Below are 13,556 nucleotides of genomic sequence, written 5' to 3'. Positions count from 1 at the left end.
GGCGTCAGGGCGCGACGGGGAGCGGTGGGCGGCGCGCCGGATGTGACGTAAGCAGGGAGACGGGCCGGGTGGCGCGCCGGATGTGACGACAGCGGGGAATCAGGCGGGCGCGGCGGCGGCGGGGAGGCCCCGGCCCTTCTCCCGGCGCCACCGGTGCGTCAGGCCTCGGCGCGGCGGTGCGTGTAGCGCTGGATCGCCAGCTGGAAGTGCTGCGGCGTGTTGAGGCGCGGGCGCAGCAGGATGACGAAGGCCTTGGGCAGGAAGTAGCCGCCCAGCAGCGCGCCCAGTGTGCAGAGCCCGCCCAGCACCCGCGCCGCCGCCTCCCCCCGCCCGCGGAAGGCGGCCCGCGCCCCGAGCACGGCGGCGGAGGCGGCGAGGTGCAGCAGTAGGCCGCAGGTGACGCACCTGGCCTCGCTGTAGCTGGCGGGCAGGTCCTTGCCCGCGTAGCTGAGCGCGAAGCAGCCGGCGCCCAGCAGCACGGTGTAGGCGGTGGCGGCGGCCTCGGCGACCCTGGCGGCCCCGGTGCCCGGCCCGCACTCCAGCAGCACGCGGTCGGGCGACGCGCCGCGGTCCCTGCGCGGGGCCGAGGGGCCGACGGCCTCGGCGGCCAGGCAGAGCGCGGCCTGGGCCGCCGTGCTGCCCGCCACGAAGAGCAGCGGGCCCCGGCCCCGCAGCCAGGCCTCGTGCAGCGCCGGGCAGCGCGCGCGCAGCTTGAAGATGCAGACAAGCTGGAAGGAGCGCGTCGCCACGCACGAGAGGAAGACGGTGAAGCTGATGGCAAAGAGTGGGACCCGCAGCAGGCACGCCGCCCGGGTGGGCTCCCCAAAGTAGCCGAAGAGGCTGCTGCAGGCGCAGGCCAGCGAGCCCAGCATGAGGAAGCACATCTTCCCGCCCGCGGACTTGACCACCGGCGTGGAGGCGTTCAGGGCGAAGAGGACGGCCAGTGCCGCCATGAGCAGCATGAGGAGGACGGTGGCGGTCAGCAGCGCCCAGGAGATGGGCTCGGACCAGGACAGGAACTCGACGGTCCGGTTGAAGCAAGCTTCGCTCCTCTCTGGGGCCCACTCGTCTACCCCGCAGGGCTGGCAGCTGTAGAGGTCTGCGGACGACACAAGCCCGGGCGGTGACAGAGGCACCTCGCACACCATGGACCCCGGTAAGAGATCTGCCGCGGTGGAGCACAAACCCCTGGCTGCTGCCGGGCTCTCTGCGAGAGCTGCCCACTCCTTGCATCCTGCTCCTGCCCCTTGGGCACTTCCAAGCCTTGGGGAGTGGAGGGGGCTCTCTTCCCAAAGGACCCCTCCCAGATGTCCCCCCAGTGCACTTCCCTAAAGTCTGTTGCTTGGGCTGAGAGGCGCGAGGCCTGCCGGAGCTCAGTGGGGTGAGCCGAGGCTCAGGGCGTGTGGGCTGTGGGTGGGAAGGGGCTTGGGCATCCAGCAGGAACCTGCAAAGGCTGGGAAGGGTCTGCAGCAGCCCTGCTTCCGCTGACCGGGGTATGGGACAAGTCATGTTCGGGGGCTCCCCGCTCCCGCTGTTACCCAGAGCTGGCCATGACCACCCCCGAGCCCACGCCCACGCCGAGGCAGCCGAGTGACCGGCTGCCAGCCCGGGGTTTGCCGCTGTGGCTGCTGACTCGGAGGCAGGAGCCGCCTGCCACCTGTCCCGGGCAGGGGACATTTCCATACACCAGCTGCTGGTGACCGCGGGGTGCAGAAGCCGCGAGTGCCATCTGGCAGCCACCCGGCTGGATTTCCCTCCCGCAGGATGCGGTGTAGGAAGCAGCTGTCAGGCCGGACGTCCCTTGTCCCCTGGCCGCAGGAGAAGGGGCCCTGCCAGCGCCGTCTGCGCTGGCTGTGTGACTGCGTGGGCAGCACTCCCTGGAAAGCACGGGGCTTTGCATACCCACGGGTAAGCCACCGGGAGTCAGACAGACCGTGTACGGGTGAGCTCAGAGGTTTTACTGACCTCAGGGAGGAAGAGGGAGTGGGAGGGAAGAGGCTGGGGGAACAGCGAGACAGAAGCAAGGAGACGGGGTGCGGGCAGGGGAGCCAAGCGGGAAGGAAGGGGGGGGAGCGGCCCCCCAGGGCATACTGACCCGATCTGTTCAGGAAGGTCCCTGCCGGGCAGGCCATGCAGCTGAAGCAGCATCGGTGGTGGCTCTGCTGCAGCCGCTTCTCCCCTGGCTGGCAGGACTCGGAGCACAGCGAGGTCGGAGCCTGTCGGGAGCGCGGGGCGGTCAGGCCAGTGGCAGGACACCGCGGGCCTGGCAGCCTTCGGGCAGCTTGCGGCCGGCTCCCAGGACAGACAGGGCAGGAGCCAAGAGCTCACCACATCGTGGTTCTTATAGAAGTGGTGAGAAAGTGAGACCTTTTAAAGATAAAAGTAGCAACCGGGAACCTTTTTGGTTCGTGTGTCCTGCTTGTTTTTTAGAATCATGAAAGCCGATGCTCAGAACGTGGATCACCCCCCCATACCACCTCCATCTGCCCTCATTTTCAGCCTGCTGTGGGGAAATATCCCAGAGCTGGCGGTGTTGGGGATGTAGCTGGCTCGGTAGTAAGCAATAAACAGGATCTGGATGCAAAACTGTACCTGGCGATCTTTTGTGTGCCACTGGATTTTGCCCTGGTCAATGCTCAGCCGGTCAGGGTTCATGCTGAACGTTCCTATCACATCGAAACCCCAGCTCGGGCCGCTCCAGTTCCACATGATGATGTTGTAGCCTCTACGAATGTCCCCGTTGGCGTCAAAAGAGATGCGGCTCTTGTTCAGGGTGAAGTTTACGCGCTTGATTTTTTGTAGGAGCTGTAAAACAAGAGTAAGAGAAGAACCCTTCCCGCGGAGGAGACTCCTGCTGAGGAGTGCCATCTCTCAGGGGACACATGTGCTGGAGGGCCCCTTCTCTGCTCTGGCTCCCCTTTCCACCCCCTCAGCAACTAGCGTATGCCTAGCTCCAAAGTCCCTTCCAGGTTTCTGCATGGGGCTGGCGGCAGAGAAACAGAATTGATCTGGGGTGGGGGTCTGGGTCTAGGTCCAGGCTGCTTTGACTGTGATGGGCAGCTGAAGCCCACGAGGCTCTTCAGCTGGGACACGAGCCTCTCCGAGGGACAGCAAACCCCTGGGCATGAGGGGAAAATCCTTCCCCATGAGGAAGGATCCTCATGGATCCTCTTCCGCAAGGAAGATTCTTCTTCTTCTTACCTGCCAGGGATAGACTGTGCCTTTGCTGCACACCCCCGAGGCGCAGCCCAGCAGGTCGTGGAGGCCGTGGGCCACGGCGTACACGGCCGAGTACACATTGAAGGAGGCTTGGGCGTCGTACGTGTCGGGGGTGGTGGCAAGCGAGCGGCAGCCGGTGCAGCGCGGGGTGCAGTCCAGCTGGGCGCTCCCTCCGTTTCCCCCGCCTGCCCCCATGCTGCCGGCACTTCCCTCTGCCGTCTTCCAAGCTTCAAAGCGCTCCAGCATCGTGGGCTCCGTCTCCTCGACCGACATCCCAATCACCGAGCCAATCCTTTGGATGCCAGGCACCTGCCAGATGATGTGGGATAGCGACCAGTCTTCGGAGCCCACCCACACCATGCCCATGACGTTCCTCTGGACCACCACCTCGAAGAAAGTGCGGGCGGTATGTTTGTTGGCGAAGACGACGGTGACGTTGACCTTCACGTCGGTGAGGATTCTGACCAGGTCATGGAGCTCCGGGCTGCTGGCGTCCTCGTGGGTAGGGATGGTGCCTCGGTAAGCAATGCACACGTCGCTTGCGATCAGCAGCTTGTAGAGGGCTTCCGAGCCCTCCCTGCCGTAGGCGTTGTCGCTGCCCAGCAGCGTGACCCACGTCCACCCGAACCGCTGCAGCAGCAGGAAGATGGCCTTCACCTGCTGCCTGTCGCTGGGAATGGTGCGCAGGAAGGAGGGGTAGAGCCGCTTCAGGCTCAGCGTCTCCAGGGAAGCTTCGTAGCTGATCTGCAAGGGGAGCCAGGGGAAAGGGGGTTGCGCTCCCCCAGGCAGCAGCACCCCAAGAGCCAACGGCACGGGCAGCCCGTCTCCGAAGAGACGTGGAGCTGGACAGGCAGCGGGCCTGGAGCCAATTGTGCCACCGCCAGAGACAGCTTCGAAGGGCAGCGAGCCAGCTGGGACGCCAGCTGACAGCGCCTGTGAAGGGGCCGGTGCGGAGGGGCTGCATTTCAGCTCAGCCCGGCTCCCAGCCCATCCTCCCTCACCCCCTGGAATCCCTCTCCTTCGCCCGCCCGGTAGCCGCGCTCACCTCCGGCACGAGGAAGACGCCGAGGATGGCCGCTGTGGTCAGTGCCAGCTGCGTGCTGTCGGGCCCGATGACGGCCACCGCCGCGGGCTCATAGCGGCGGCCAGTGGGGAGCACCGGGACGTGGCGGCGGCCGCGGGGCGCGAGGGCGTGCAGCGTGGCGTGCAGGTTGGCGGGCTCCGAGCAGGTGTCGTGGAGGTCGTAGCCCAGGGTGACGTCGGGCAGCAGGGCGCTGGCGTTGTTGATCTCCTCCACGGCGAAGCGCAGGGCCTGCGCCAGGTGCTGCCCGTGGCTCTTGGGCGCGGCGGTGCTGCGCGGGGCAGAGGCGGGACTCAGGGCGGGAAACACGCGTCGCGGGGGGAACCGGCGGGGCGCGGGGCTCACCCGAGGCAGCCGCGCAGCAGCAGCGAGCGGCTGGCGGCCGGCGGCGGGGCCCCGCGCAGCGGGAAGAGCCCGGCCAGGCGGTAGTGCCCGCGGCTGGCGAGGCAGGCGGCGGCGGCGGCGCAGAGGCACAGCAGGACGGGCAACGCCATGGCGGGGCGGGGCCGGGCCGGAGGCGGTGCCTCTTAACGAGGTGGGGCGGGGCCTCTTGGCGGGGCGGGGCCGGGACCTCTTAACGGGGCGGGTAGGGCGGGGCCTCAACGGGGCGGGGCCACGCTGGGCGGGGCCTCTTAACGGGGCGGGGCCGCGCCGGGGGTGGCACCTCTTAAAGGACCGGGGGCGGGGCCTCTTAGCGGGACGGGGCCGGGGGTGGCCCCTCTTAACGGGGCGGGTGGCGAGGCCGGGGGCGGCCCCGGGGAGGCGAGGGCAGGTGGGAGGCTGCGGCGGCCATGGCCGCGCGGCGTGGCTCGCCGTCCTGCAGCCCCCGGAGGGCAGCGTCCCGCGAGGGGTCCGCCGGCTCTCGTCCCGCCATGGGGCCGCCGCCCGAGGCGGGCCTGGCGGCCGTGGAGACGGCGGAGGGCGGCGCGGTGCTGCTGCTGGCGCCGCAGCAGGTGAGCGCGCCCCGGCCCCGCCGCGCGCCCCGGCCCCGTCGCCGCCGCCGCCTGACCGGGCTCTCGCCCCGCAGGCGCTGAGCTTCACCGGGAAGTGCCGCCTGCGCTGCCTCTATGGCGCCGTCCGCCTGCTGGGCTTCGCCGTGGCCCCGCACCAGCCGGCGCTGCCGGTCTTCTCGCCCGCCACCCACTGCGCGCTCACGCTGGAGGCGCTGCCTGCCGCCCGCCCGCCCGCCGCCGACCTCCGCCAGCTCCGCGCCGCCGCCCGCGCCGCCATGCGAGCGCACCGCGTCCGCCGCCGTGAGTCCCCGGGGGGCAGGGGGGGGGGGGAGCGCACCGCGTCCACCGCCGTGAGTCCCGGGGGGGGGAACGCGGGCCCGCCGGGTGCGGGGCGGCCGCCATTTCGCGTGCGGGAGGCCGCCATTTCGCGTGCGATGCTGAGGGCGGCGCTCCCCCCCCTTCCCGCAGAGGCGCGGGTGAAGGCCATGGCGCGGTTCTCGCCCGAGTGCGCCGTGGTGCTGCTGGAGCACCTGGACACGCCGCTGACGCGGTTCCTGCTGAGCTACCCCCTGATGTCGCGGGTCTTCAAGCCCCAGGTGAGGCCCCGCCGCGCCCTGCCCTCCCCCGGGGCGAGGCGGCCCCTTCCCCGCAGCCTCCGACGCCTGTCCCGGTCCCCAGGGGAAGGAGCAGCCCGGCTTCACGGCGGAGGACGCGGTCCTGGCAGCTGTCGGCGTCGTGGCGTGCAGCCCCGGCTGCGGGCTGCTGCTGTCCGAGAGCACGTGCCTGGCGCTGGAGGAGCTGCTGCGGGCGAGCTGCGGTGAGCGGGGGGCTGCGGGGCTGGAGGCTGCGCAGCCGCCGGGGTGGGGCATCCCGAGGGTCGGCAGAGCCGAGCAGAGCGTGGGCTGGGGGCCATGGTTGTCACGGACATAGTGGGGGTCCCGAGCCCGCGCGTCACCTCGCGGGGGTCTGCGCGTCTCCGGACAGCTGCTGCCGCTGCGAGGGTGCTTTCCAGTGACATCGGGACTCGCACTTTGCGCTCTCTTGTAGCAGATGGGAAACAACACCCCCGCACCCACCCAGCAGCAGCAAGGTGCCGCGGGTTCTGCGTGCTGCGTTGTAGCACTGGGGCTTGCTTCTCGCGTCGGGAGCCTGTTCCCGTTGCACTGGTGCACTTAACGTGCTTCTCTAATGGATTCTTTTTTTCCGTTTCATTAAGATACGTTCCAGTCAGACCACAGAGCCTGTAGGCTTTTTCGGGCTTTTTTTAAAAAACAGTTTCATGCAAACAGGGCACATCAGAATAACTGACAGCGTTGGTCCATTTCAGAGTGTGTTTGTTTTTCCAGCGGAAGATGAAGGCGTCCCCCTGATTCTGGTGTGTGGCCCAAAAAATACTGGGAAATCGACGTTTAGCAGATACCTCATTAATCTGTTACTGAATCAGTGAGTCCTTTCGTGTTCTACAAGTTTTTAAGTACTGCATGGGATTTAGGAGAAGGAAGAAAACCTGCCTGCCAAGATTCTCAGAACAGCTGTTATGACTGGAAGGTGGATATCTTCTAAAACAAACAAAAATTCAGAAAGAGAGGTGTTCTTGTCTTGGGTTCCTTTCAGAAAAGTTGACTCCCGAAACATTTCTGTTGAGATACTCCTAAATTGCTGTCTTGGAGTATATGAACTAATTGGGCACTGAGCAGTTAAGGCTCAGTAAGGAACTGGGAGTTACAGTGCTTAAAAACATGCAGTAAGCTATAATTTGTTAGTGTCTTTGAAGATTCTTGGCAGAGCGAGGTGTAGAAGCTTATTCTCTGGACTGCTGCATGCTTAAAACAAGGATTATAAAGTTTATAAATCTCAAATGGCTGGTCTCAGGGTGCCCAGCTAACGTGGGAGAGGCGGTGCACTGGTTGGTACCACCTCTGGTGATTGTTCTAGCTGCTTCCCTTAAAGCTAGATGGGTATGGAGCTGTTGTAATACAATATCGAACTGCAGGTGAGTCTTCTACGTTCTTGCTTGACACCCTCTGGATGGAAGGGGAGAGGCAAGTGGTGGTTTGGCTGTATTCAGGAGTTTAGTTCTGATGCCCTGGAACAAAATCAGGTCATGCTTCTGATGTGTTTCGGGTCGTGGCCTGTTTCTGGTCTTTTAGTGGATGCTAAAACATGGGTTTCTTTCACTGCAGCCTTCCCTCGGTTGAATATATGGAATGTGACATAGGTCAGGCCGAATTTACGCCGCCTGGATGCGTATCTTTAAGTACCGTAACAGAGCCAATTCTCGGTACGTGTTTTGCTGTTTTCTGCAGTTGCCAGAAACTGGTTTCATTTCCAAAAGGTGCTTTCTGAGTAGAGGCTGTCCTTTAGGGGAAGTTACCACGTCTGTCAAAGGTTCATATAGAAAATAAAACAAAGCCTGTTACAGTTTCCTTGCTAGGGGCATCTAAGCTCCATGTGAAAATCTCACAAAGTAACATGATGCCATTCTCCCGTCTTTTTTTTTCTGTTTTAAAGAAAGAGGGTAGTTGTTTATAAGGTGGAACAGGCTGTGGCATGTCAAAGTGGATTTTCAGCCTTTAGGGTTTGAAAGGTCTCTTTGGGAAAATCTTCTGGTTGTTACTATTCGTAGATAAAACTAGGTTGAGAAATGCAAAGTGGATCTGCGTGGGTTGGGGGCTGTTGTTTGGAGGGGGGAGAAAGAAAGAGAAAACACACTCAGACACACACAGACACACACAGAAAAAAAAACCACCACCCTGGAGCCAGAGAAGTTGCTGGTATTTGTGGTCTTGTGGGTTTGGGTTGCTGTCTAAAAAGGATATGGCCAGACTGGTTTACTTTTTGGATAGTCTGTGATAGAATACTATTTTGAAATTCGCAAGTGTGTAACCAGTGATTTAAAACAAACAAACCAGAAAAAAACCCCAAACAAACAAAACTCCTGGCACCCAGTCTTGCAAGTGACAGAAAAGTGTCTCCGTGGGTGCGGGCTGCATAGGAAGGACTGTTGGCAGGTGAAAAGAGGACAGATTATTTGGGGAGGGATTGCATGTAGGTGCTACAGGGATGGGAGTTTTTTGATTTGACTTACTGAAACAACTAGATGTTTGCTGTTTGCCTTTTCAGGTCCACCGTTCACTCATCAACAAACGCCACGTAAGATGGTGTATTACGGACAGACCAGTTGTGAGCAGGACACAGAAAGGTACCTGGATGTCATGAAGTATGTGTTCAGCTCCTACAAGAAGGAAGTGCCTCTGGTCGTCAACACCATGGGCTGGGTGAAAGGTAAGCAGGAGAAGTCTGTTCTCAAGAGGCGCTGCAGGAGGAAGGTAATAGTCGTAGTGGCACGCCACCACGCTTTCTGGAGAGTCTGGAGCCAGAAAATACAGCTCACCCTCCTTGAGCTGGTGCTGACCGTGCGTGACAGCGTTCTGGCCTGTGTAGCTAGTGGCAGCAATCGTGTTTTCTCTGCTCCCTAAAGGTGAGGGCTTGCTGCTTCTGATTGATATCATTCGGCTGTTGTCGCCCAGTCACATTGTTCAGATGGATGTGTACGACTGGAAGGCCATGGCCCCGCTCACCCCCGAGTACGTCCATCTCGCCCCTGGCCTCTACACCAAGGGCAGACAGCAAGCCAAGCACGTGGGTACGAGCGGAGCGGAGAGCTGGAAGTCCGCGGAAGGGGAGGGGGATGCTTCAGCTCCCGAGCACAAGTTGCTGTACGTGCATCCAGAATTCCCTCGAGCAGGGGTTGCAGGTGAAGCGTAAGTAGAAAGTTTAGCACTATGTGGTGTGGGCATAACGAAATCACGTCTGGTCCTGATGGTAAAGGCTCTTGCTTTGCTTTGGCCTCGAGAGCGCTATTAAATTGGTCAGAGCTTATTAGTATACTTATGAGGGGGTTATGTTTGGGTGGTGCCTGGGGAGGTGGTGGTGCTTGGGGAGAGGTCCGTGTATGGTTGGGTCTTTTGGGTTGAGGAGGGGGTCGTTCCTTCCTACTCCCAGTGATGACTGTCAGTTACTTTTATACTGGGTGTGATGTCCACTTGGAATCATTTAGTATTATGTCTCCTTTTTTTTTTTTCTAATTGAGAGGTTCCTTACCCATTCTCTAATAACAGACTTTTAAAAAAAAAAAAAGGACACAAAACAAACACCAGTCTTGTTAATTAATGCATTTTTAAAGGTGAAACAGTGCCCTAAATCCTGTGAGCCCTTAGAGGTAATAAAAAAACAGCTCTACATTTTTTTCAGTGGTAGAAGTTTCAAAAACTAAACTTGTGTGAACTGTCAGGTAATGCTGCGTGGCGTGCTGGGGGCTGTGCGGGGTGCCCGGTTTGAATCGCCAGCTGAGGGTGTGCTGCCTTGCGGTTCTCTGTCCAGGCGAGTGCACAGCGGCATCCTGCGTGACATGTCCATCCTGGGCTACTTGGGCCAGCTGCAGTCCCCGGACGTCGGGGCGGTGCTGCCGCTGAACAGCCTTGTGCCCTACCAGGTAAAAGAGTGATTTTGGAAGGGTTGGGGCTCTTGCAGAGAGCCTGGTTTGGAGCTGTGGACAGTTCTGCTTGTACTGCAGATGTTTTTCAGAAGAGGGAGAAATGCTCTGTAATCTGCAGAAAGATAGTGACTATTCAGTGCGTCTACAAGTGAGGTTCTTGCTGAGATGTCAGCGTGGCATGTGTCTGCACGTGTCTTCTGTGTGCGCAGTTGCTGGTGTTGAAACTGTTGTCTTGGCTACTGAGCTGGTGTGTGTTTGCAGGCGTGGGCTGGGAGCTCGCAGGGTTTGTGTACTCAGCGTTATCTTATCTCTGGATTGGTGCTGAGCCGATGATACAGGGGTTTTCTTCTCGTTTTACCCCCTCAGGTACCTTTCAGTGCAGTTGCGCTCAGGGTTGTTCACACTGACGTTGCTCCTACCAACATCATGTATGCGGTGAATGCCAGCTGGGTCGGGCTCTGCACGATACCAGAAGACGTCCGCAGCCAAGGCGACGGGCCTGTCCTGCTGACCCAGACGCCGCTCTGCGATTGCCTCGGCTTCGGTGAGCCAGCCCGGAAACCCTGAGCTGCCTTCTCCCCTGTCGTGCTGACAGACAGGTGGTAACGTGATGGAATTGCCTGCTCTCTCAAAAACAACTGGGGAAGTGGGATGTGATAAGAGAATAATCGTGCATTCCCTTCTGCTACAAGCTGCGTTTCAAGTCCTTTGGCTTTCGTTAACTTGTGGTAGCAGCTATGGGGAGTGTTGCTGAGCGGTGCCTTCTGTAGCTTGCTTCTCCCTCTCTGCCGTAACTCAGCAATCGGCTGGCGTTCTGGACTCACCTTCTCGAAAGCAGATCCCGCGTGGCTCGTGCAGAATGCCTGCAGCTGTCTGCCAGTTTCCCGCTGCGGCTCGGGTTGGTGCCGCAGTGCTGACGTGGTAGGGAGCTCCGCGGGTCGCTGTGGGAGCGTAGCAGTGAACGAGGATCGGCAGCCGGGGAGGTTGGCTGGTCATGCGTGTGCCGAGGCGCGGGAAGAACAGGGAACAGCAAGACAGGTTTTTCTTAAGATGTGTCTCAAGTCCTTCTCTTGGTTCTGGAAGAGCTGTTTGTTGTAAGAGCTTTGGCTGCAGCTGGCTGTACAGCCCGAAGTGCTGGGGTGGGGTTCAGGCTGAGCTTTGTTTGCGTGCGTTTCTTTTCAGGAATTGTCCGAGGGGTTGAGATGGAGAAGAAGCTTTACCATGTTCTGACGCCGGTGCCTCCGGAGAGCCTGAGACAAGTGAATTGTCTGCTCCTTGGAAATATTGCCATCCCGATCTGTGTTCTCGTGGACCAGGTAGGAGCTGTGCGGAGGAGGGTGGGAGCCGGCTGAGCTTTGGCTGGCGGGTGGGTTTTCCATCATCTTCTTTGGGGCTTGTGCGTGCCTGAAGATGTCTGGGCGTTAGCAGATGGTTATCTCTCTAGGAAGTTTTCCTTAATGCATAGAAACAAGGGAGAAGAGAACGTTCTCGTCGTGTTTCAGATGCCAGAGTGGGGCTTGCTCAGTGGCAGCTTGCTCCTTGCTGCCTGTGAGCCCTGTCAGCCTGCAGAGGAAAGGGCCTCCTGCTCCGCTAGAGACTGGAGGTTCTTAGTGCTTTCTGGTTTTCCCCTCCCAGCAAGGAGTCGAGGGAGAGATCCCCTATGTCACGTCTGATTATAACTACAGCATCTTGGGGTCTGGGAAGCTGAAAAAGAAGCATTTCAAGAGGCGGAAGTATGATTACACCTAAAGCCTTGGGGACCTTGGACCGTGGGATCTGTGTTGTGTGGAGACGGGCAGGAGCCGGGGCGGTCTCAGAAGCCCTGGGTGCTGCAGAGCTTGGGGAGGCCCTGGGCATGCATCCCGTGTAGATACTACAGCATGTCCATTTTTTATAATGTTTTATATTTTCAGTTTGTATTTTGGTGTTTTATAATAAATACCTGTTAAAAGCACTGGCTTGGTTTGATTTTTTTCCTCAGCCTGCGTTGACCTGGATGCGGCCGATCCAGGCTGGGGGTGGCTGTCACGGAAGGCGCGCTCTGCCCGGCAGCGGGAGCTGTTCTGTGGTCGAAGCCCAGCCTGCGGCTAGCCCTGGGTTTCAGAGGGCGATCGGCAGTGGTGTCACAGCAGGCGTGACACTGGGCTGCTCGTGGTTTGGGGAAGAGCTCGCGCCGTGGCTGCGGGTGTTTCGCGGGAGGAAGGTGTGAGCCAGACCATCCTCCCCCTTGCCTGGGGCCGTGGGCAGAGCTGCCTGTCCCTGCGCTTCCGTGGGTCACGGTGCGAGCAGCGGCTGAAGCGGGGCGAGCGTGGGGAGCGCTGTGTTACCTGCCTGCTGCGCACAGCACCGGGGGGCTTGGCCTCGCCTAGCTCTCGTTACCGGCTCTGTGCCCCCCGGGACTGACCCTTAACATCTATTTACTGATTCCTAGCTCTTCGCTGGCGCCGCGGTTTCCTCCCGAGCGAAGATGAGGTTGGTGGGAGTCCCGCAGAGGTGAGTGAGCGTCTCGGGCGCAGTGGAGGACCTTTTTGTGAAAACCACTGCAGGATGGGTAACACTGGCACATCAGGTGTTTGGTGGATCCTTGACTGCAAAAATAACCTGGCTTCCAGCGGGGGTTGCTGCTAACATGGCATGGCCCTGCCTGTGTCCCAGAGCAGGGGGACAGCCCAGCGCCGGGGTCCGCAGCCCCCCAGGACGGGTGCCTGCTCCGGTCCCCAGGGCCAGGTCTCCCGTGGAAGGAGAAGGGATGCGGTGCCGCTTGGTGCCGGATCTTTTTGGCTGGTGGCCATGGTGGGCATGAGTAATCTGCAAAAAATGCTTTTATCTGGTTTGCGAGGAGATTTCCTAGCACTCCAGAAACTGGTACCTGTACACAAACGAAGCGGGCTGGCTGCCAGGGAGGGGATGGAGCTGCGAGGGGCCCCCTGCGGCCTTGCTGCCTTGTAAAGAGTTAAAGCTTTAACTTAATCCTGGCCTAATTATCCCCATCTGGCTGGGTCTGGCAGTGCAGCAAGAACTTGGCCGGCAACCCTGCCCGAACAGTGGCTAAAATAAATACAGGGGCCACCGTGCAGCCGGGGGAAAATCCCGGGCGGGGCGAGACGAGACGGGAGTTGGGAGTCGCCGGGGAGCGGGTGGAAAAGGTGCTGGGAAAGGTGAGACGTGCGAGCAGCGCGGGTGGAACGCCCAGCGCCACCACCCCGGGGCCCAGCGTCCCCCTCGGTGCCGTCACCGGCCCCCCAGCACCCACCGCGCCCGGCCCAGGGTGACAGACCCCGCGCCGGCTGCGGGGTCCCCGCCTCAGCCAAGGGACGAGTGAGTAACCCCTGCGCCCAGCCGCAGGGTCTGGCCTCGGGCCTTCCCGGGGGTCCAAGCTGCCCGCGCCCGCCGGGGCCTGGGGGTGGATGGTGCAGGGTCTGCCCGAGGGGGAGAGCAGCCAGGGGCTTTGGAGCGTGAACCTCAGCGCAGCGTCCCACCAGTGCTGCGATCGGTGGGAAATCGGTTACTTGGCACTTCAGCCATCAAGGATCTGCTGAATACAGCAGGATGGGGATTTTTTTAACGTGTTAGCATCTGCTGGCTTTGCAGCAATGATGGGTTTTCTGATATCTGGCTACCTTTTCTGGCAAAAGGCACCTAGAAGCAGCGAAGCGGCAGGGAGCGTGTGGCACTGCGGGAGAAGACGCTGTTGGTGCTGAGGACTTTGGGGGGTGGGGTGGTCTCAGCCTGGCTGATGGTCCCGCGCGGTGTGTTGGTTTTACCTCTGTCTGAGGGAGAGGCATTTCTCCCTCCATTTTAGGGA

General features: G+C 60.7%; 2 protein-coding genes across 2 annotated transcripts; one reads left to right on the top strand and one right to left on the bottom strand.

Annotated features, from left to right (window-relative positions):
• Window positions 1-158: 158 nt before the first annotated feature.
• TAS1R1 (taste 1 receptor member 1) lies at window positions 159-4,794 on the bottom strand. Its single transcript, XM_075437409.1, has 6 exons — window positions 4,646-4,794; window positions 4,265-4,571; window positions 3,202-3,963; window positions 2,593-2,805; window positions 2,096-2,216; window positions 159-1,099 (listed from the first exon to the last, which is right to left on the bottom strand). The coding sequence occupies exons 1-6, from the start codon at window positions 4,792-4,794 to the stop codon at window positions 159-161; spliced, it is 2,493 nt and encodes an 830-aa protein (XP_075293524.1).
• Window positions 4,795-5,019: 225 nt separating this feature from the next.
• Window positions 5,020-11,705, top strand: NOL9 (nucleolar protein 9). Its single transcript, XM_075437503.1, has 12 exons — window positions 5,020-5,253; window positions 5,328-5,553; window positions 5,722-5,849; window positions 5,932-6,070; window positions 6,600-6,696; window positions 7,437-7,534; window positions 8,377-8,538; window positions 8,735-9,017; window positions 9,637-9,748; window positions 10,118-10,295; window positions 10,934-11,067; window positions 11,387-11,705. The coding sequence occupies exons 1-12, from the start codon at window positions 5,092-5,094 to the stop codon at window positions 11,498-11,500; spliced, it is 1,833 nt and encodes a 610-aa protein (XP_075293618.1). The 5' UTR covers window positions 5,020-5,091; the 3' UTR covers window positions 11,501-11,705.
• Window positions 11,706-13,556: the final 1,851 nt, after the last annotated feature.

The sequence above is a fragment of the Opisthocomus hoazin genome, chromosome 16 (assembly GCF_030867145.1).
Source record: "Opisthocomus hoazin isolate bOpiHoa1 chromosome 16, bOpiHoa1.hap1, whole genome shotgun sequence".
Classification (NCBI taxonomy): domain Eukaryota; kingdom Metazoa; phylum Chordata; class Aves; order Opisthocomiformes; family Opisthocomidae; genus Opisthocomus; species Opisthocomus hoazin.
The sequence above is the reverse complement of the archived record's forward strand: the minus strand, read 5'-3'. Positions and strand labels throughout refer to the sequence as shown.

Coding starts and splice junctions, on each gene's coding strand:
- TAS1R1 (XM_075437409.1), bottom strand. CDS start 4,794: ATGGCGTTGCCCGTCCTGCTGTGCCTCTGCGCCGCCGCCGCCGCCTGC. Junction 2,806..3,201: donor GCACAGTCTATCCCTGGCAG/GTAAGAAGAAGA, acceptor CTTGTTTTACAG/CTCCTACAAAAAATCAAGCG. Junction 1,100..2,095: donor GACCTTCCTGAACAGATCGG/GTCAGTATGCCC, acceptor TGTCGTCCGCAG/ACCTCTACAGCTGCCAGCCC.
- NOL9 (XM_075437503.1), top strand. CDS start 5,092: ATGGCCGCGCGGCGTGGCTCGCCGTCCTGCAGCCCCCGGAGGGCAGCG. Junction 9,018..9,636: donor GCAGGGGTTGCAGGTGAAGC/GTAAGTAGAAAG, acceptor TTCTCTGTCCAG/GCGAGTGCACAGCGGCATCC. Junction 9,749..10,117: donor ACAGCCTTGTGCCCTACCAG/GTAAAAGAGTGA, acceptor TTACCCCCTCAG/GTACCTTTCAGTGCAGTTGC.